We start from the raw sequence: 22,587 nt of genomic DNA, 5'->3' as shown, positions 1-22,587 counted from the left end.
ATATAGGGTGGCGCAGTATAAACATAAATTTCCCTATATTTTGATTAGTAATCAACTAGCAATTAATTGATTTTATTAAGAACAACTTTACATCAAGATGGCGGATTCAAAATCAGGAAGTACGTTCCAACAATACACTATCAGTCATTTAGTAGCCGTCTGAAAATATTAAATGGAAAGTTCCAGAAATAAACAATTTAAAAGTTTTAAACTGCCCATCGTTCTGAGTAGTTCTCGGTTATCAGATCGACTGTTACAGTATTTCAGTGCTTGGGTTCCAGGTAATCCTTATTTTAGTTAATAATGGTCCCAAAGTGCAAGAGTAGTGATGTGGCAATTCGGATATGCCAAAGAGAAGCTGTAAAGTGCTTCCTTTTAATGGAAAAGGTGAAAGTTCTCTACTTCATAAAATAAATAAATAAATAATAGAAAACGTATGCCTGAGGTTGCTGAGATTTCATTCACATTCAGATAAATTTTTATTACAACAGTATATTGTTAGTTATTGTTGTTAATCTCTTACTGTGCTTAATTTATAAATTAAACTTTATCATAGGTTTGTATGTATAGGAAAAAACATAGTATATATATATATATATAGGGCTTGGTACTATCTGCAGTTTCAGGTATCTGTGGAAGATCTTGGAACGTATTCCCCACAGATAATGGGGGAACTAATGTACCAGAAAAGTTGTACAGTAGCAGAACACATGATATAACTGGTGTCACTGGAAAAAATGTATAGCAAATCTTTTAAGACATCATGAAGATTCAGATAAAATAGATTTTGAGTATTATTTTAAGACTTTGAATCATTTTGGTAATGATATTGGATAACACTACTGTAGAATACATGGTATTATAGAGTTAAAAAGTTTGTACTTGAAGTAAATGATTAATTTTATCATATTGCCAAGTTTAAAAAAAAATTGTCCTTTCACTTGCTTCTCTCTCCTTCTTCATGAACAAGTATTTAGAATTACTTATAGACAAGTCATTGTCAGGCAAAACATATTAGAATCTTATTACTCATCGTGAATATAAATAATCCTTTGAAACATAAACATTCTTGAAACTGCATCAAAAAAAGATTTCACAGCAAAAAAAAAAAAAAAAAAAAGATTGATTTTGGCTCTACCATATAAATGAATTACTCAAGAAAAAAATATATATATTTCTGTTTCCTGTGACTGTGTTATTTTTGTTAAACTTGAAGGTTTGTGCTTAAGACTGCTCAACTTGGATATAAGTTAATTAACACTGATTCATAATTTTTGTGCCTTTAGTGTAATTTTTGTTATAATCACTCCTAAAATTGTTTTGAAATCTGTAATAAAAGCTCAACTGTCTAATCAAATTTCAAAGAAATTCTGCATAGTTATTGATTTAATAAACAAGCTGCTACCCTTATAATGTATTGTGACTAAATAACAATATATAATTGGTAGTAAACAAAAAAATGTATTATTATTATATGTAATAAACAAAAAAAGTATATTATATATATGTATAAGTGTAGAGTGTTTCAGGAAGAATAGTAAATATTTTGAGGTGGTAGTATCAATTATTATGAGTAAAAAAGTTCATACGAACGGACTCCAATTGTCAATTGATGCAGAGATACAGTTGTTTGAAACTCACAGCTCTGATGCGCACACAGCTCTCTGAATCAGATGTGACCAAGAAGCAGTTATAACCTGACGTCATTTCATGATAGAAGTGTTATTAAGAATGTCACACATCTTTGCACATGCTAAAATGTTTATTTATGGTTTTTGCAATGGAAGTGCTGTTGCTGCTTGTAGAGAATGCCATTGACGGTTTCCTAACCACAGAGTACCAGATTCAAGAATATCAGTGTTCCACGTACAAAAGTATGGTGAACTCCATTTCACATACAGCAAGTACAACACCTTCTCCCAGGAGATGAAGGCAGTTGATTGGAATTTTGTCAGTGGATAAATGCTAATCGCTGATTAATTCCATTAATATTGTTCACTGATGAAACTGCTTTCACCTGTGACAGTATCAACAACTGGCATCAGTTGTCCAACAAAAATCCACATACCATTATAGAAACAAATTTCCAATGTCGCTTCTCTGTAAACATGTGGTGTGGCATGATTGACAATCACTTAATTGCCCCTCTTGTGTTACTAAATCATCTTACAGGGCCCATTTATCTACAATTTCTGCAAAATGAGCTTCCACTATTATTGGAGGATGTTAACTTGGCTACAAGGATTGGTATGTTCTTTCAGCATGACAGAGCTCCTGCACGTTATAGCCATCAGCTGACACTATCTAAATCGAATTTTTCCTGAATTATGGATCAGTGGTGGTCTCAATCATTGGCCACCAAGGTCTTCAGACCTCACTTCCTTAGATTTTGGTTTGTGGAGATGGATGTAAAGCAAAGTATACAAAGAAAGGTTAAACTGATTGCTTGCATTATGGATAATTCTGCCCTCTTAAAACAGCATGACAACCTCAGAACAACAACACATACTATTACCACAAGAGTGGCAAAAGTGCATTGAGGTTAGCCGGCGAATTTTCGAACATTTCTTCTTCTTGAGTATTCTGCAATTGAGCAGGTTCTTCTCTTAGTAGCAAAAACTTTCCTTCCACTCTCTTCTGTTCTGAGCCTTCTCTTTCAAGGTTGTGTACCTGTCTCCATTCAGCATGTCATCTAACATTGTTTCCCTTACTCTTCCTGTGGGTCTTTTTCCATCTATTTTTCCTTCGATGGCATCTCTGATGATTCCATTCCCTCTCAGAATATGTCCAATCCAGTTACCCTTTCTTCTTTTTTTATCCTCCTTAATAGACTTCTTCTTCTTCTACTCTTTTTAAGACCTCTGCATTAGTTATTTTATCTGTCCATTTGATTTTTTCCATCCTTCTCCAAATCCACATCTCAAAGCTTTCCAAAATCTTAATTTCTTCTTTCTTCAATGTCCAAGTTTCAGCTGCATAGAGGGCAACACTTCACACATAACATTTTATTAGTCTTTTCTTTAGGTTTCTATCCATTTTACTTCTGAATAAATTCCATCTTCTATTAAAGGCATCTCTTCTCATCGCTATTCTTTCTTTTATGTTACTTTTACATCTTCCATCACTGCTAATCACACTTCTTGGATATTTAAATGTCTTTACTTCATTCAATTTTTCTCCATTTATTCTGATATCCATATTTGCCTCTTTCCTTGCTATTTTCATTACCTTTGTCTTTCTTATGTTAATTTTCATTCCATAATTGATACATGATTCCACTAATCTGTTCAACAGATTTTGTAGTCCTGTTTTTTCAGTATTTCATAATAATGCCTTGTCATCTGCGTATCTTATTGCAAATATTTGTCTACCTCCAATCTTTATTCCTTCTTCCAAATTCTCCAGTGCTGCTTTTAACATTGCTTCGGAATACATGTTAAACAAAATTGGTAACAGAGAACAGCATTTATTATGAATTGTAAATTATAGTATTTGCCAATTATTTGTGTTTTGTATCATTCAAGCAGTCAATAAATACAGGTAACCTTTGAATAACGTGGTACTTATACAACGCAGTTTCGATATGACGCAGTCTACAAATTGTAGTAACCCTTGTTGAACGCGGTTTCGATAAAAACACAATCTACAAATTGTAATAACCCTTTATCTTTTCATGTTTTTCACCGCGTGACTTAAAAATCAATTTTATATTCATTAAATTTGTGTCTTCCCATTTCCTGCATGTATTTATAAGTATCGAATTTATATTAGAGGAAACACCTTTTAGTGCGTATGTATGTCAGTATGTCAGTTGTTTGCCGTGTAAGGTGTTTATTGTTAAAAATGGTGGCTTCGTTTTCTGCCAGGAAAGTGCATTAAAAATCATAGCTGTGTTAATCTCAAGCTGAGCACTTTATTTTCTGGTGAGTTACATACATAATTTAATATGTAATGCTTTTTTTTTTATGTAAAAAATTATTTTTATAATAATGGCCACAAACTGCAATGAAAGGGAAAAACCAACAAGGAAAAGAAAATTCATTTCTCTCAAAGAAAAAATTAAAATTATGGATCAGTTGATAAATGGAAAAAAAACAAGAGTTGTTGCAGGGAATTTGAATTTAAACAAATCAACAATTCGAACAATCAAACAAAATGAACATAAATTCTGAGAACATGTTTATTGTTGGGTCAGCAATAAGTGCAAAGCAAGTTCCTTGTGTATGCGATATTCAAATGGAAAAAATAGAGAAATCTCTAATGATCTGGATAGAAGATTGCACTCAAAAGAAAATTCCTTTGGATGAAAATCTTATTAAACAAACAGCTCTCAAGTTTATAAACATTTATAGTGCAGACCAGGTGTTCAATGCAGATGAATCCGGGTTATATTGGGGGGAAAAATGCAAAAACGCACCTATACTTCGAGAAATGAAAGATCAGCTCCTGGATTCAAAGTTTCCAAAGATAGAATTACTCTACTGTTTTGTAGTAATGTATCAGGTGATTACATGACAAAACTAATGTTTATTAACCAATCTTCAAATCCTCATGATATGAAAGATTAAAATATGCATTTTATTTTATTTTGCCTAAACCATTTATGCATTATGTGCAATGAAGTTTATGTACAATTTGTAATTTCTATACTTTCTATTTGTTTCGTAGTTTATGTGTTTTCTTAACTTACATGAATTACCTGAATTTAATAAAAATATTTTTTTGTTGGATGTGTCATTGTTTATATAATTTTAAAAAACAAAATCGATTTAAGAACATAACTCTACTTTTTCTATGTGATCTGAGTCTCGCATAACGTGATTTATATAATGCGGCATTTCTATAGAGCCTAACATCCATGTTATATGAGGGTTACCTGTACAAACAATTAGTCATTTATTGTTTTTTAATGCTTCTCATAATAGCTTTTTATGTGCCAGTTTAAAACAGCTGCATCTCTGGATACGTTGGCAATTGCACACATTTATATGAACTTTTTTACTCGGTTGATACTACTACCTACCAAAATATTTGCTATTCCTCCTGAAACACCCTGTAGAGTATTTTAAATGTGAATACATGATATCTTACAGATATATTCACATTTAAAATATTTCCATGGCTCAGTCAGTTTCAACAGTGCCTTAGGTTAGAAGGCCCTGGGTTCAAATGCTGTCTAGGAAGCAAAGTACCTTTATCGGGGCTTTCATTTGAAGGTGAGTTAGCTAGTCTTTAAAACTAAGAGCCTTTAGCAGCGGTAGTTTTTATTCTGCTTTAATAACCTAAATGATTGCCACTGATTCAGCCATCATTCCAATAACTTTGCTATTTAACAATGTAAGAAAGACCCAAACTTTTTTAATTAAAGTCATTTGAGTCCTCTATTTATTCATGTCCTCTGTCTTTGTTAGTTCTTTACTGTAAAGAGAAAACAAACATTGTTTGTGTACTTTCTAGATACCAGTAGCATACAGGTGTTTGTCCAAAATGACAGACAAGTTTGAATTCTTGCATCTGGCTATTTTAATTAGTTAATAATACCTGTTTCTGGTTTTAATGTGGATTCATTAAAAAAAAAATGGAATGGTATTACTTTATGTTCCCATACATCATTTTTTAAAAAAAAAAAAAAAAAAAGATGAATCTCACTGCTTGGGAACCCAAGTTAAAATGTGAGACAACTAATGTTGAGCATTATTTATATTTCAGATCATAAACTTTTATATGAATCTACTAATGGAAAGGAGCAAACTAGATAATTTTCCTACTGTTTATGCCTTTAATACATTCTTTTATCCAAAACTTGTAAGTGGAGGACACGGTGCTCTTAAACGATGGACCAGAAAAGTGGACATATTTTCGTATGACATGATTTTGGTACCGGTACATATGGGCATGCATTGGTGCTTGGCAGTAAGTAGTTTGTCATTATTTATAGAAAATAACTTATACTTAATTTAAAAAAATGAGTTGCTCTTGTAATCTAATAATTCTTATCACCAGTTCTTAATTCTTCAGACTTATTTATAAAAATATATTGAATAGATTTTAAGTGATCTTGAAAAACTTATAGGAAACAAGAATGTCTTTATGTTTAAGCAAGTTTCACCCTTGTGTTTTGTATCATATGAGTAGATAAATCTCTTCTGTTTCAGGAGCCTCAATTTTAAACTTGAGGCTCCTAAAATAACAGAGTCCCCTCTGTTATTTTATGGATCACATTATGAAGGAAATTGGTATCATATCTGATATCAAAATTGGAGATGTTAATCTCAGTTCTTTCCTATATGCAGATGATGTTACTCCTAAATAATTACAGTACAAGTTTAGGATTCCCTAACTGCTGTAATAAACTAGGTATGAAAATCGGCAATAAAAAGACAAAGACTATAAAAATAGACAGGAGCATTGAAAACATAGACTACATTCTGTATGGCAAATGTATAGATTACATAAAAGTTTTTTTTTTCTATTTAAACATAATTTTTAGTGAATATAGCAAATTATATATGGAAATAGACAACAGAATTAGCAAAGTTGGTACAGTAGGAAGTTGACTGAATAAATTTATATTGAATAAGAGAGAAATTAGTTAAAATACTAAGCTTGCTGTTGACAAGAATAGCAGCCTTCTCACTAGTTTTAACTAAAAGATCTATGAATTGGGTTGGAAATAAAACACTTGATCTGAGACTGGAGTGACACAGATATGACAATTCTGAGAAAAATTAGGGAAGTGAACAGATGGCATCAGTGGCAGTAACCATATTAAAAATTAGGAAGGAATTGATATTGTTAGCATTTAAGAATATGTGAGCAGAGCAAAATTTTAAGGGGGGGGGGTTTGTTTGTCAAAAAAACACTGGTTTTTTGCCAGGTTCGGCAGAAAAAAAATACTCCGAGGAAGACCAAGATATAGGTGAATTGAGACAGCAAGAAAATGCCTTAGAACACCGAAAATTCTGATGATATATTAGCTTCCTGACAGATAACAGATTAATTGGAAGGGAAATGGTTGATAGGAAGTTATCATCATCATCCCTTTGGGCTCAGTGGCCTATTCTAGCCTCATTACGTCTTTGCCTTGGCCATCCCTGACTTCCATAAGTGGATGATATTGAAGTATCTTTTTTTGAGTAGTCCTGAATTGTCCGTTCTTTTTGTGTGTTCAATCCTTTCTTTCTGTATGTGTATATTTTATCTAATGTTGAGTTTGATACCTTGGGTCCATATTCACAGGTGATGGGAAGTGGAGCTAGGTACTCGAATTGGCTCAGCAAGCGCAATATTGTGGGAGCTTGGCCGTTCGGTAGTATTGAAGCGGGAGTTAAGCCAGAAGGCAAAGCTGGCTGTCTTCAATACAGTCTATGTCCCCATCCTCACCTATGGTCATGAGAGTTGGGTAATGACCGAAAGAATGTGGACATGAATCCAAGCAGCTGAAATGAGGTTCCTTCGAGGGGTTGCGGGGCTGGCGACTCTACAGAGTCAGAAGCTCTGCAATTCGGGAAACCTTCAATACTCAACCACTGCTTCTCCGTGTTGAGAGATCACAGTTACGTTGGTATGGGCACCTGGTCAGAATGCCACAAGAGAGGGTCCCTCAGCAGGCACTCTTTGCCAAGCCAGAGGATGGAAGGCCAAGGACTCGCTGGATAGATTATATCCAAAACCTTGGTGCCGGAGGATCGTGACCATTGGAAGTTCTTCTTGCAGCTGCTGCCCCGACAACCCAGTTAGAAAGGTAGGCCTTGAAGATGTATGTATTGAGTTTGATTTTAGTTTTTTTATATATTCCTGTTCTCCATTCCCCCACCCCCACTAGAGAGTATAGCTTGCTATCTTTCACAGGAATATCATTTTGCCAGTTTCTCTCTATTTTTTTCTTCTGCAGTTTTTATGTTCCATATTTTATTTCTGTACAGTACAGAATACTTGCCATATCTTTATAAGCTCTTATTCTTGTGTGCTTTTGAATTTGGTTAGGTGTGAAAATATTTTTGATCTTCTGTCTTACTTCAGTAAGTTTGAAACTTTAGTTCAGTAGCTTATTTTTTATATGATACATAGCTTCTGAGGTATTTGATGTATTTTAATTTGTTATAAAACTTTATTTTCAATCATGATTTTACTTATGCCTGCAACTGGTCTTTTGAAAGACATGAGTTTAGTTTTAAATGTTGATATTTGCATTCCAAAATGTTTAGCAGTTGTGTTTAGGGAAAATATCGGTTTCAAAATTCATCTTCACTTCTCACTATGATTGTTTGGTCATTTGTAAACAATATGGCATTATGTATAGTTGCACAATCTATGAAATCCTGATTTTATATTTTGCTTCCATTTCTTTACATCCTCCTTCTCATCATCATCAAATTCCTGACATATACCCTAAAGGGGTTTACAGGATATGATGGTACTACATGAAACATTTACATCATTACTAACTTCCTATCTACAATTTTCATCCAAATCAATCTGTTGCCTGTCAAGATTCCAACATTATCAGATCTTATATTTCTATCTTCTAAGGCACTTTTTACCATAATCAATCCACCTATATCTTGGTTTTCCTCTGGATCTTTTTCCTGCCAACCTGGCAGAGAACACTTGTTTTGCTAATCTTTTTCTCTCTCTCTCTCTCTCTCATTCTAAATGTCCATCCACATGAGATCAGCTCTGCTAACACATTCCTGGATGCTAAATGTCAAGTTCTTTCCTAATATCCTCATTTTTAATATGATATTGCCATTGATGCCATCTGTTCACCCCCTAATCTTTCTCGGGACTCTAATATCTTGCAGTCTTTAGTCTTTGGTCAAGTGTTTTACTCTTAACCCAGCTCTCAGATCCATAAGTTAAAATTAGTTTGAACACTGTAAAGAGCTGATTTAGTGTTTTGACTAATTTCTCTCTTATTCCATATAAATTTATTCACTTGACTTCCTAGCATACCGGCTTTGATGATTCTGTTGTCTATTTTCATATTTAATTTACCATCTTCACTAAAAATCATGCCCAAGTAGCTGAAATGTTTTACTTGTTCTATAGGTTCTCCATTTCATAATACAGTTGATATGTTCAACTGTATTATTTTCTGCCTGTTTTCATTGTCTTTGGCTTGTTATTGCTGACTTTCATACCATATCTATTACAACAGTTATATTACAACGATTTAGTCAGGGAATCTTGAAAACTTGTAGCAGATTTATTTAGAAGTATAACATCATCTGCATAAAACAAAGAGCTGAGATTAACATCTCCAATTTTGATATCAGTTTTAATGCCTCTTTCCTTCATAATGTGATCCATATAGATAATGAATAACAGAGGGAGGGGGGGGGGGCAATGTACATCCTTGTCTGACACCAGATTTAACATTAAACCATCTTCCTGTACTTCCTTCAATTTAACTGCTGACTTACAACTCAAATAAAGATTTAAGTATTGCTTGATATTATGCTCCACTGGCACCATACAATTGTAGTGTTTTGAATTGCTTCTCTCTCTTGGCACCTTGTTATATGCCTTTTCCAGATCTACAAAACTTAAGTACAGATCTTGGTTATATTCCCACGATTTCTCAACTATTTGATATAAAGTGAAAATCTATCCTTACAGCCTCTATTTGGCCTAAATCAAGCTTGTTCTTCACTGAGATTCCCTTCTGCAATCCTTCTTAACCATTTCTCAAGTATACTTGCATAAATCTTACCAGGAACTCAGTAGGGAAATATCTCTGTAATTCTTGCAGTTTTATTTCCCCTTTTTATATATGGATACTATAAGAGCTCTACTCCAATCATCTGGAATTCGTCCCTGTGTCCATGCCTTCTGAACTATGCAATGTAATCACTGTAAGACTTTTATACCTCCATACTTGAGCATTTCTGGTCAAACATCATCTACTCCAGCTGCCTTTCCACATTTCAGACTTTTGATGGCTTTTTCTACTTCAAGTATGGATATGTATTCCTGATTGCATGCCTGGTCAGTGTTTTTTTACCACTGTGCTGTCACTCATTGTTTCATTTAGCAATATTTTGAGGTAATTACTCCATACTCCAATGATATCTTTTTCTCCAGTTTTCGTGTCACCTTTATCATCTCTAATTCCTTTCACGGCACTCTTTCCTCCACTTCTGAGCTTCTTCAACAACCTCCAGAATATCATGCCACCTTCTTGATATTTATTTTCTATGTTCTTACCAAACTCTTCCCCTGACTTTTGTTTAGCTAGTTTTATACAGTGATTAGCTTTCTTACATTTGTCTCTGTATTCTCTCAGAGTACAAGCTGACTTATTTGCCAGGAACTTTTGAAAATGCCTTTTTCTTTTCGTTCACTGTCTCTGTAACTTCCTGTGTCCACCATGGAGTTCTGATTTTTCTATCCTTGCAGACAGCCCTCACCACCTGCCTCTCTGGCTGAATCAATCAAACTCTTCCATTTTTTCTTGAGTAATGTTTGTGTATTTTGGTCTAAAGTTCAAATCTGAGTGCTGCTTAACTTTTATTTGCTTTAAAACTTTCTGACATGTTTTCAATATGAAATTCAATTTTATCCTGCTCAAGATTAAATGGTGATCACTTGCAATTTCAAATCCTCTGTACACTCTAGTGTCCAGCACCAGGAAGAGAGCATCACTATCAACAATAACCTAGTCAATGAGTCTTTTCTTATTCCTTGCCTCTTCTGTCCATGCCTTGAGCAGAAATCCAACAGGTACCTTTATTTTTAGCTTTGCTCTTTCCTCCAAATTTTCCCAAAATATTTTTGTATGTCTGACAATCATTTCCTACTCTATTTAGATCGCCAACAAGGACCAATTTTTTATTGTGCTAGTTGCTTTCTCTAAAGCCTCAAAAAATTCCTCCACTTCCCTTAGTAGAACCTTCTGTAGGACCAAATAAGTCTCATTGTCCAGTTCCCAATTCGAATATTTACTCACATCACTCTACTTGAAATTTCCTTCTATTCAAGAAGATTAGCCTCGTATTTAGTGTTGAATACTATGGCTACTCCTTTTTCTTGATTGTCATTGCCTGAATATAACATTTTCCATTTATTGCTCAGAAGGATCTTACCAGTTCTTGTCTTTTTTGTTTCAGTCATTCCTATCATGTCAATCTGGTACTTATCCAATTCCTCAGCTAGCTCCATTTCTTTGCCATTCAGGCTTCTATTGTTGATAGCACTGATCTTGAACTCTGGTGACGTTGCGTTGGGGTGTGTTTTACGATTTGTTCCAGTAGCTGACTTTTCGCTGTTCACCCTGGTGAAGCGAGGCCTTGTTTATCCGGACAATTCCCCAGCCTTCATAAAATTCTGTCATGCTGGACCATCATTTTGTATTCGTGGTTTAAGCCAATAAGAATAAAATTTTTGTCAGCTAAATCCCAAATTGCCAGTACATCTTCGTTCATTCAATATCCAGGTAGATACCTAACAGAATTCACCAGGAGAAGGTGAGTATTGGACATTAGGTCAGAAGCCCTGGTCGGCTCTCGACATTCCTTCAAAGGCTATGTAGATGTCTCCTCTCAGTTATACATCTTTGACCCGTAAGAACCCTACCCCCATTTCTTGATTCTTACACTATTTGATTATTTTGATACGTGTTAGTTTTTCTGTTAAAAAATGTTTTTCCTTCTTATATCTTAGAGCTCTTTTCCTTTACCATCAATTCTGTTTATTTTTCTTGAAAGAACAATATCTACAAACAGATATAGGGAACTGCTAAGTGTTCCCCTCACCCCTCTTGCCAATTTTAACATGAAAAATTTTGAAAAATGAGCCATAGACTCGGCCCCCCCCTCTCAAACCCTCTATCTGGCTGAGATATGTAGGTGATGTGTTCGTTATTTGGCCTCATGGCCCAGCACATTAGTCTCCTTCCTCGGTCACCTCAATAGCCAACATCCAAGAATCCAATTTACGATGGGGAAAGGATAATAATGATAGTTTACCGTTCCTAGACCTTAGTAACATGCCTTCCTAATGGTAACCTTTCTTTCTCTGTATGTAGAAAACCTACTCACACAGGCAGATACATTCACAAACTATGCCACCACCACCACCCCCCTCTCAACAATATGGCATTATTAAAACTCTAACGAATAGAGCCCATAAGCTTTGTTCTGGTGGAACCTCTCTTTCAACCGAACGCAACCATATACACATCACCTTCTTTTAGTGGCTATAGCGATTACAGAATTAAAAAAATGATCAGTTCCTCCCTCATTCCCCAGCCATCTCTTCAGAAAGATTTCAGAAATGCCATCACTATACCCTACATCTGGGGCACATCAGAAAAAAATAGTCAGGTCCTTAAAAAAGTACAACCTCCACACAGCTTTTAAGCCCCACCATAAACTTACTACCCTTATCCATTCCACCAAAGATGAGCTCCCTCCTCTCTCAGTGCCTGGCATATATAAAGTACCCTGTTCCTCCAAGCTAGCTTACTTCAGACAGACAGGCAGATCAGCAACCATCCAGATAGAAGAACACAAATCATACATCTGCAATCATGACTATGGTCAATCTGGCCTTGAAGACCATGTTTTGGATACAATCCACAGGATCTCCTGGAGAAAAACCACCATTCTCCACCATAGTAAATTCAAAAAAAGAAAGACTGTTTTTAGAATCTGCAGCAGCATTCAGAAATCAACCAAAATTTAAATAAATATGGTTGCATAAAACTTCACAAAATTTGGAAAACATTAATTATCAGAGATCCCACTTTATTACATCCTAAGCCACCTACAAACACCCATAGAAGGTGCACCACCTAGGTAGGACTTTAGAGACACTTAGTATTGTATTGTATTTGAGTATGTTGTTACAAAAGTTGTTTGTAATCCTTGAAGATGTTTCAGTGACTGATACGAAATATTAGAAGCATTAAAATTAGTTTAATTTTTATGCCCAAGACCAGTAGGGTTCCCCCCCCCCCCTACTGCCCAAGACCAGCTAACTTGGCTATGGCTGAGGAAGATCCTTGAGCTCCTCACATCTCCGACAGGAATCGAACCTAGGACACTCCTTCCCCAGGCATATTTGCGAAGGTTGAGAAGCGCACAGTCATTAGGCTAACCGCACGAACTTGATACATCTACACCAGGATTATTGTGCTCAGGTCAGTCTGGTCTCCTGGGTTTCTTGGGGATGAGCAACCCTACTGCCCAAGACCAGCTAACTTGGCTATGGCTGAGGAAGATCCTTGAGCTCCTCACATCTCCGACGGGAATCGAACCTGGGACACTCCTTCCCCAGGCATATTTGCGAAGGTTGCGAAGCGCACAGTCATTAGGCTAACCGCACGGACTCGATACATCTACACCAGGATTATTGTGCTCAGGTCGGTCTGGTCTCCTGGGTTTCTTGGGGATGAGGAAGTGGTGGAGAGGAGATTCAGAGCTGAGCGACCAAGATGGTTAGTGGTCTGTGGAATGTTCCCTAGAACAGATTGAGAATGTGTAGATTGATAGAAGAAGAAGATGGGATATGATAAAAACATATAAGTTGCTTAAAGGATTTTATAGGATTGATGCAGGTGAAATGTTTCACCGCTTGGCTAGAGGGGTGAAAAATCCCTGGAAATTGAATAGAGGTGTGGTTAGTAGGGGTTTGAGAACTAGATTTTTTACTTGGAGAGTTGTGAATGAGTGGAATGAGTTGCCAGGGATGATGAGGTGGTACTCAGTGGTGAGGACTTTGTCTGTTAATGGGTTCAAGGAGAGGTATGATAGATTGTGTGGATAGTTTGGGTCTTCCTCGATGAGTCTTTGAACTCCATGGAGGTTCCCATACAATAATAATATATTGTCAAATAATGTGAATAGTCTTTTGACAATCAGGATAATACCTGTGTGTTTTAATCAGTTCTACATTTATTCCATCTTTTCCAGGGAATTTTCTGATTTACTTCCCTATGTTGTTGGATTTCTTGTGATGTTATTTCTTCCACAGTGTAATTAGCAGTATATCAGTTTTAGTTTCATTACTATCTTGCCCTAAATTTTGGAAGAAGTCTAGTCAAGTTTATTTCCTTTGATTATTTCAAAGTTAATTTTTTCTTCATTTTTCCTAAGTTTTGTATGCATTTAGTCTCTTCAGTGTAAGATCTCTTCCCACTTCTGCTATGAAGTGATCCCATTTTTCTCTGTTCCTTTCTGCATGCTGCTTTGCTATTGCTGTTTTGTGTTCATAATTAATTTCTGCCTTTAGTGATTTGTATTTATCCATTGGTTTATATGCTTCTTTGTCTTTGATTATTGTTTCAGTATTCTCATCCCAGTCCTGTTCCCCTTTACCATTTGCTTTTTGTTCTGAGACATTCTATTGTTGCATTTCATCGTTTTCTTTTATTTGTTATAATTTTTCATTTGTTCTTTGCATATAGAGGTAATTCATATTTTCGTCATCCGAAAGTTAAACTTAAAGATTCCTGAGAATTTATCTTTGCTTTGATTTGGTTAATTTTAAACCATTTTAAGGAGTATTCTCAATTTTCTTTTTAATAAATAATTATATGATTGTATTTCTGCACCTCTGAATTCTGCTGTCTAGTATCATGTTAGCTGTTTTTCCTATTAGCTATTATATATTCTGTTATAAATTTTGAAGTTCTTGCTTCCCAGGTGGATTTATAGCAATCTTTATGCATGAAAAAAAAGTGTTAGTAATTTCATGTTATGATGCATGAAGAAGTCTATATCCATTTCTATTGCATGTAGCTTCCTTCATTCCTGTATTTGTACCAAATGTTCTATGGCACTGAAATCATCATTATTGAAAGATAATCATCATTTTGGTGTATTTTATCTTATTTTTTGTAAGTCATAGAAGACATATTATAATCTTCCTTTTGGACATAGACACAATAATAGTTAGGAAGCTGCAACTTATGTGTAATCTTATAATTCTAGAATTCTGTTGCTCCACTTTATATATAGCATGCGATGTTATGAATAAAAATCATTACTCCTGCTTTTGTTCTTTCTTTCGGTTTAAGCTCACTATAGATACAGATCTAATTATCTGTTTCATCTGTACCTTTTTTTTTTTGTTATTACTAATTTGATGTTTCTTTCTATCAGAGTTTTGTCTAGCTCTTGGTATTTGTGACGCGTATGTTACTGTAAAAGCCCAAAAATTGGTAAATCCTAGCATTTACCATAGTGAGGTGGCAAAGTCTGAAAAAGGCTTGTAAATGCTTCCATTTCAGGCTTTTATAAAACCATTTCTTTTGCCAACACTAATTGGTAAAAGCCCGAGTATAGATGGGTGTGTGCTGCTACGAAGTAGAATCAGTTTAGGTTAGGTTCCAAAAACCTACTCTCGGACAAAATGTTAGAATAAAAATATCAGATATTGATAAAGCAAAGATGGATCCAAAATCAATAATAGCCATTATCATGAACATTAAAGGGGAAGAATTTTATGAACTTGGTACTAAGTTGGGTAAACTAAAAGTGTTGTAAACAAGAAACCAATTTACCTTGTGCAAAGAAAATTTTTTAAGCATCAAAGAAGTCGGAAAGGAAGAAATAATTGCACGTGAAGTAGGGAAAAAGCTTTATTTAGTTAGTTGACAAGGATTTCAAAAATGCAACTGTTCAAAGAAGTGTACTACAAAGATTTATTTGTGCAAAATCAGCCATTTTACTTTATAATGCCAAATGTCACAACAGTCAACCTTGCTGTAATAAATAAGTTTAATTATGATTTGATAATGTTGAAGGAAATTGTGATTAATAAGTTACTTTTATTTCATGAACATTTTCTTATAATACATTAATTAAATACAGTAAAATAATAAAGCAGTTATGTTTAATGTTATTCTGGACATTATGTTTTGAAATTTAAATTGACAAAGGTAAATTATTATAATGTAAACAAAACAGGCTTTTGCCAATTGGTGTTGGTAAATGCTGGCATTTACCGAAATGGAAGCATTTACAAGCATTTTTCGGACTTTTACCGCCTCACTATGGTAAATGCTAGGATTTACCAATTTTCGGGCTTTTACAGTAACATGTACATCTAACATTCCTGGTATAAACGTTCCAGACCTTACCAAGCTTTCTACTGAGGTTAGTAACCCATCTTCCACTTACTCAGGTTCTGGGGTTTACTATGTGGAGATGAGAGTGAGATGAAGAGCTAGATGATCCTGGTTTAAAGGACATTTTGCACATCCATCCCCTTTTAATCCCAATAAGAGGTTTGAAACTTTCATGTAATAGTAGTAGTATCATCATCATCATCATCATCATCATCAAATTCCTGCCATGTACCCTCAAGGGGTGTACAGGATATGACAGTACTACATGAAAAAATTACATCATTACTAACTTCCTATCTACAATTTTCCTCCAAATCAGTCTGTTACTTGACAAGACTCCAACATTATCAGATCTTATATTTCTATCATCTAAGGCACTTTGTACCGTATCAATCCACCTATATCTTGGTCTTCCTCTGGGTCCTTTTCCTGCCAACCTGGCAGAGAACACTTGTTTTGCTAATCTTTCCTCTCCCATTCTATTTAAGTGACCATACCATCTGAGATTAGCTCTGCTAACGCATTCCTGCATGCTGACAATGTCAAGTTCTTTCCTAATATCCTCATTTTTAATATGATATTGCCATTGATGCCATCTGTTCACGCCTCTAATCTTTCTCAGGACTCTCATATCTGCGGTCTCTACTCTTTGGTCAAGTGTTTTACTTCTGACCCAGCTCTCAGATCCATAAGTTAAAATTGGTTTGAACACAGTCTTGTATACAGCTAATTTAGTGTTCCGACTAATTTCTTTCTTATTCCATATGAATTTATTCAATTGACTTCCCACGATACCAGCTTTGCTGATTCTGTTGTCTATTTCTATATTTAGTTTACCATCTTCAGTAAAAATTGTGCCTAAGTAGCTGAAATGTTTTACTTGTTCCACAGGTTCTCCATTCATAACACAGTTGACATTTTCAATGATTCTGCCTATTTTCATTGTCTTTGTCTTTTTATTGCTGACCTTCATACCATATCTATTACAACAGCTATTCAATTTAGTCAGAGAATCTTGCAGACTTGTAGCGGATTTATTTAGAAGTATAACATCATCCGCATAAAGCAAAGAGCTGACATTAACATCTCCAATTTTGATATCAGGTTTAATACCACATTCCTTCATAATGTGATCCATATAGATAATGAATAACAGAGGGGATAATGTACATCCTTGTCTCACACCAGATTTAACATTAAACCATCTTCCTGTACTTCCTTCAATTCTAACTGCTGACTCACAACTCAAATAAAGACTAAGTATTGCTTGATATAATGCCCCATTGACACCATATAACTGCAGCGTATTGAATAGCTTCTCTCTTGGCACCTTGTCATATGCCTTTTCCAAATCGACAAAACTTAAATACAGATATTTGTTATATTCCCATGCTTTCTCGACTATTTGTCGTAAAGTGAAGATCTGATCCTGACAGCCTCTATTTGGCCTGAATCCAGCTTGTTCTTCACCAAGCTTTTCTTCCACAATTCTCCTCAACCGTTTCTCAAGTATACTTGCATAGATCTTGCCAGGAACACTCAGTAGGGAAATACCTCTGTAATTCTCGCATTCAGTTTTATTTCCCTTTTTATATATGGGTACTATGAGAGCTCTACTCCAATCATCGGGAATTCGTCCCTCTGTCCAGGCTTTCTGAACTATGCAGTGCAGCCACTGTAAGACTCTTATACCACCATACTTCAGCATTTCTGGTCGAATATCATCTACTCCTGCTGCCTTTCCACATTTCAAGCCTTTGATGGCTTTTTCTACTTCAAGTATGGATATGTATTCCTGACTGCATGCCTGGTCAGTGTTTTTTATCACTGTGCTGTCATCACTGCTTGTTTCATTTAGCAGTTTTTCAAAGTAATTACTCCATACTTCAAGGATATCTTTTTCTCCTGTTTTCATTTCACCTTTATCATCTCTAATTCCTTTTACAGCACTCTTTCCTCCATTCCTAAGCTTCTTCAACAACCTCCAGAATATTTTGCCACCTTCTTGATATTTATTTTCTATATTCTTGCCAAAGTCCTCCCATGACTTTTGTTTAGCTAGTTTTACACACTGTTTAGCTTTCTTACATTTGTCTCTGTATTCTGTAAGAGTAAAAGCTGACTTATTTGCCAGGAACTTTTGATATGCTTTCTTCTTTTCCTTCACTGCCTCTTTAACTTCCTGTGTCCACCAGGGAGTTCTGATTTTTTTATCTTTGCACACAACCTCACCACATGCCTCTCTGGCAGAATCAATCAATGTTTCCTTCAGAGTTTGCCACTGAATCTCCAAGGTTTGATTCCTATTCTCAAACTCTTTCATTTTCTTTTCAATAATATTTCTGTATTTTAGTCTACAGTTTACATCTGAGAGCTGCTCAACTTTTATTCGCTTTAAAACTTTCTTACATGTTATTCTTTTCAATATGAAATTCAATTTTATCCTGCTCAAGACTAAATAGTGATCACTTCCAATTTCAAATCCTCTGTACACTCTGGTGTCCTGCACCAGGGAGAAAACATCACTATCAACAATAACATAGTCAATGAGACTTTTCTTATTCCTAGCCTCTTCTCTCCATGTGAATTTGTGCACATTTTTATGTTGGAACATGGTGTTAGTAATAACCAGTCCATGTCCTGAGCAGAAATCCAACAGATATTTGCCATTATTATTAGCTTTGCTCTTTTCTCCAAATTTTCCCAAAATATTTTTGTATGTCTCACAATCATTTCCTACTCTACTATTTAGATCCCCAACAAGGACCAACTTTTCCTTTTTCATTGTGTCAGTTGCTTTTTCTAAAGCCTCAAAAAATTCCTCCACTTCTACCTTAGTAGAACCTTCTGTGGGACCATAGGCACAAATAAGTCTCATTGTCCAGTTCCCCATTCTCATATTTGCCCACATTACTCTACTTGAGACTGACTGCCATTCAAGAAGATTAGCCTCGTATTTTGTGTTGAATACTATGGCTACTCCTTCTTTTCCTTGATTGTTATTGCCTGAATATAACATTTTGTATTTATTGCTCAGACCTAATGTCCAATCCTCACCTTCTCGTGGTGCACCCTGTTGGGTATCTACTTTGATACTGAACGAACGAGGATGGGCTGGCAATTTGGGATTTAGCCGACCAAATTGTATTCTTATTGGTTAAACCAAAATAAAAAAATGATGGTACAACATGACAAAAAAATAGTAGTATCATAATATCCTATATATACTTTTACATATCAGGAATTTTAGGAAACGTTTTTTATCATTAGGCTAATTATTTTATCATTTATAGCTTTATATTCATATGTCATCTTTGAATTTTTATATTTTCTTAGAACTAATTTTTTTCCAAGGAGAAACCACATTGGTTTCAGTTATTCCCTGCTGCTGGTAGTTGGGGGGAGGGGTCACCTTCTGCTATTCTACATTTTTTACTCTGGCTTCCTTTTCTCTAAAAGTTGTGTGTTTATGTTTTTGAACATTACATAATTCAGTATTTATTTATTCATTTTATTGAGTTGTTCATATTCAGTGTTCATTTCTTTATTTTATATTATTATAGGTGATAGACTTCAGGCATAAGAAGATACAGTATTATGATTCTATGGGTGGTCAAAACAATGAATGCCTAAATTCCCTTAGGTAAAAATATCTTATTGTTATATTGAACTATAAATGGTTTTCTTAAAATTTATTAATACAATAAATGACACGGCATCCATCTGCTCAGTAATTAGTTCATGTTACAAGCTGTTCATCGGCAAACTGGTCACTGACAGTTACTAGTTCATCATGTCAGTTGATATACACTTGTGTCCAAAAGCTTAGGACAGACTACATTTGTGTATAAACAAATTTTCTCGACTACAGCCAAATGTGTACATAAATTTATTGCCAGCATACTAATAAATTATATTACACAAAAAATGTGTTATAAATTTCATACAAATTAAATTGCAATACATTTTTGACATAAGTTACAAATTTCCTAAAGACATAATTAAAGAATTAATGTACAGTGCTTACAGAAAACTTTGCAGGGAGAGATTTCAGTATGGAATATGTTCATCCTGAACTGCAATGCATCTCTTACAATGTTGTATCATACCATGCTTAGCACCAAGTGATTCGGGAGTTCTTGAGGCAAACTGGCCCACTATTCCTTCAGAGCAAGAATAAAGCCTTGTGTGTTTTCTGGAGGGGAATTTTGAGCACTATACAGCATCTCCCTATTGCATCCCAAACATGTTCTATGGGAATTGAGATCAGGGGAGCATGTTGGCCACTCAATTCTCTTAATATCCTTGGCCTCCAGAAGTATCTCCACTGCTCATGTGCAATGTTGTATGACAGTGTCATCTGTAAAAATGAATTCTTGGCCTACAGCACCATGGAATAGTCAAACATGACATTGGAGAACTTTTTTGCAATATCATTCACCAGTCATAGTCTCTTTTTCCAGCACTTGTAGCTTGGTTTGTTCATTAAGCATAATGTCTCTCCACACCATGACCCCAGCACCACCATATCTATCCATTTCAAAAACATTCTCGCAATTGGAAGCAGTACCACTTTCACACCAGATCAAGTGTCATCTACAATTGGAGGAAAGACTGAAACAACTCTCATCTGTAAAGAGTACATTAGCCCATTGATGTCTTGTCCAATTTCTGTGGATAGAACACTACTGAAAATGTGCTGTATGATGAGCTGTGAATTAAAGGGATGCAGACTACATGACTTCGGGGGGGGAGGTATAGGCCTACTTGTTGCAGACATCTTGCCACACTGTCGAGATATTCATGTATCTGTGCTGGAATGCAGCCTACTTGCAAACTGACCTGCTGTGGTGCATTGATTTAATTTTACTGTTAGAGCTATAAATCTGTCTTCATGCTCCATGGTAGAGCGAGGACAAACTCTTAGCAAATGTCTGAACACATTCCATTGGTCTGAAATGCTACCCAAAGCCTGGATACAATGCTAGGTAAGATTCCAAACTCCCTGGCCATCAGTGATTTCTGTGGTCTTCTTCAAGCTTTCCAATAATTCTTCTCTGCTTAAAATCATCTATTGATGTCTTTGAGACATTACATGACTTTATTCCTTCATGAAAAGAACTTCCTTCAAATACAGTTTGCTTAGTGCAGTCTTTTGCCTTTTATCCTGTTGAGTGCTACCATGTGACTCCTTTGCTCGCGATTTGAAAATTTGAATGTGTACCAGCTTTCTACTGAAAATCATCAGTTGTACAAATTGCCACAAGCTGATTCATCTGAATTTGCGGTTAATCTTCAGAAAAAACAGTATTTGTCCTTAGGTTTTGGACACTAGTGTATTCTAATTAAAATGAGATATTTAATATGAAAAGATTTTGATTATGGTTTGTGAATTGTCATAAAACTTCACATGTGGAACAAATGACCAAGAACAATTTAGGTAATCTGGAGGAGAAAGAGAATATGGTTTATTATGCTGTATTTTATTAAATAAAATGAAGATATTCACCATTCAAACTTAACTGAATGCAGTAACATGGACTTTATTTTCATTTAACCATAAGTTTGATTAACCACACTCAAAGGACATGATATTCTTTTGATCAAGGCTAAATGCACAAATTACAGAAACATTTTAATTAATTTCGTGTTTCTTCTAAGTATCTCATCTCATCTTCCTTATACCCTCTTTTACCTTGCAGTGTCGAGGGTCCATTGATCATCGGACCTCACTCCGTTTACAGGATAAGATGGTCAGCCTTATGCCCCGGTGTATCCTATGGCCTGTAGTGTTGAGTTCTCAAGGCCAGTTTGCCTGCTTTGCGGGATGAAAAACCCCAGAATAAACTGGGGAAAAAAACCTGCTGTCCACCCCCAAGACTGGCTAACTTGGCTATGGCTGAGGAAGATCCTTCAGCTCCTCATGTCACTGACAGGAATCGAACCTAGGACACTCCTTCCCCATGCATATGGTTGCGAAGTGCATAGCCACTAGGCTAACCGCACGGACTTAGTAGTTGTAAATAATTCATTTTTCATCCCATCTCACAGGCATCTGAGATGAACCAAAGATTGATCATGGGAGACCCTTCTAATCAACCAGCATACAAGATCACAGCAAAACTATTTCCATCCCTTATATTCAAAGTACTTCAGAGAAGATAGCTAAAGTTATCCATAAATATTATTTTCATATCACTTTAAAACCACACTTCTAACTAGCAGCCTTCATCCATTCTCTTAAGGATCATCTTCATCTTCTTGCACATCCTGGAGTGTATAAAGTTCCTTGTACCTGCAACTTAGCTACTTTGGATAGACTGATAGATCTGTTAACTTCCACCTTGAAGAGCATAAAAACTACATCTGCAATCATCTGTATGGTGAGTCAGGACTGGAAGATCATGCTGTGGACATTCCTTCACGCAGAATTAAATGGAAGAAGACAGCTGTACTTTAAAGAAATCACTATAGGTCTGAGAAACTATTTTTAAAATCAGCATCAGCTATGA

General features: G+C 35.4%; 1 protein-coding gene across 2 annotated transcripts in view; it reads left to right on the top strand.

Annotated features, from left to right (window-relative positions):
• Window positions 1-22,587, top strand: part of LOC150105445 (sentrin-specific protease 1-like) — a 273,449-nt gene that overhangs the window by 218,452 nt on the left and 32,410 nt on the right. For both annotated transcript variants that reach the window (XM_090394820.1, XM_090394821.1), the window contains 2 exons: window positions 5,710-5,913; window positions 19,639-19,718. In XM_090394820.1, coding sequence (XP_090250946.1) covers window positions 5,710-5,913; window positions 19,639-19,718 — 284 coding nt within the window. The remainder of the gene's footprint in view (window positions 1-5,709; window positions 5,914-19,638; window positions 19,719-22,587) is intronic.

This window comes from Typopeltis vanoorti, chromosome 6 (genome assembly GCF_054136105.1).
Source record: "Typopeltis vanoorti isolate ZY-2024b chromosome 6, IOZ_Tvanoo_1.0, whole genome shotgun sequence".
NCBI classification, from domain to species: domain Eukaryota; kingdom Metazoa; phylum Arthropoda; class Arachnida; order Uropygi; family Thelyphonidae; genus Typopeltis; species Typopeltis vanoorti.
The sequence above is the reverse complement of the archived record's forward strand: the minus strand, read 5'-3'. Positions and strand labels throughout refer to the sequence as shown.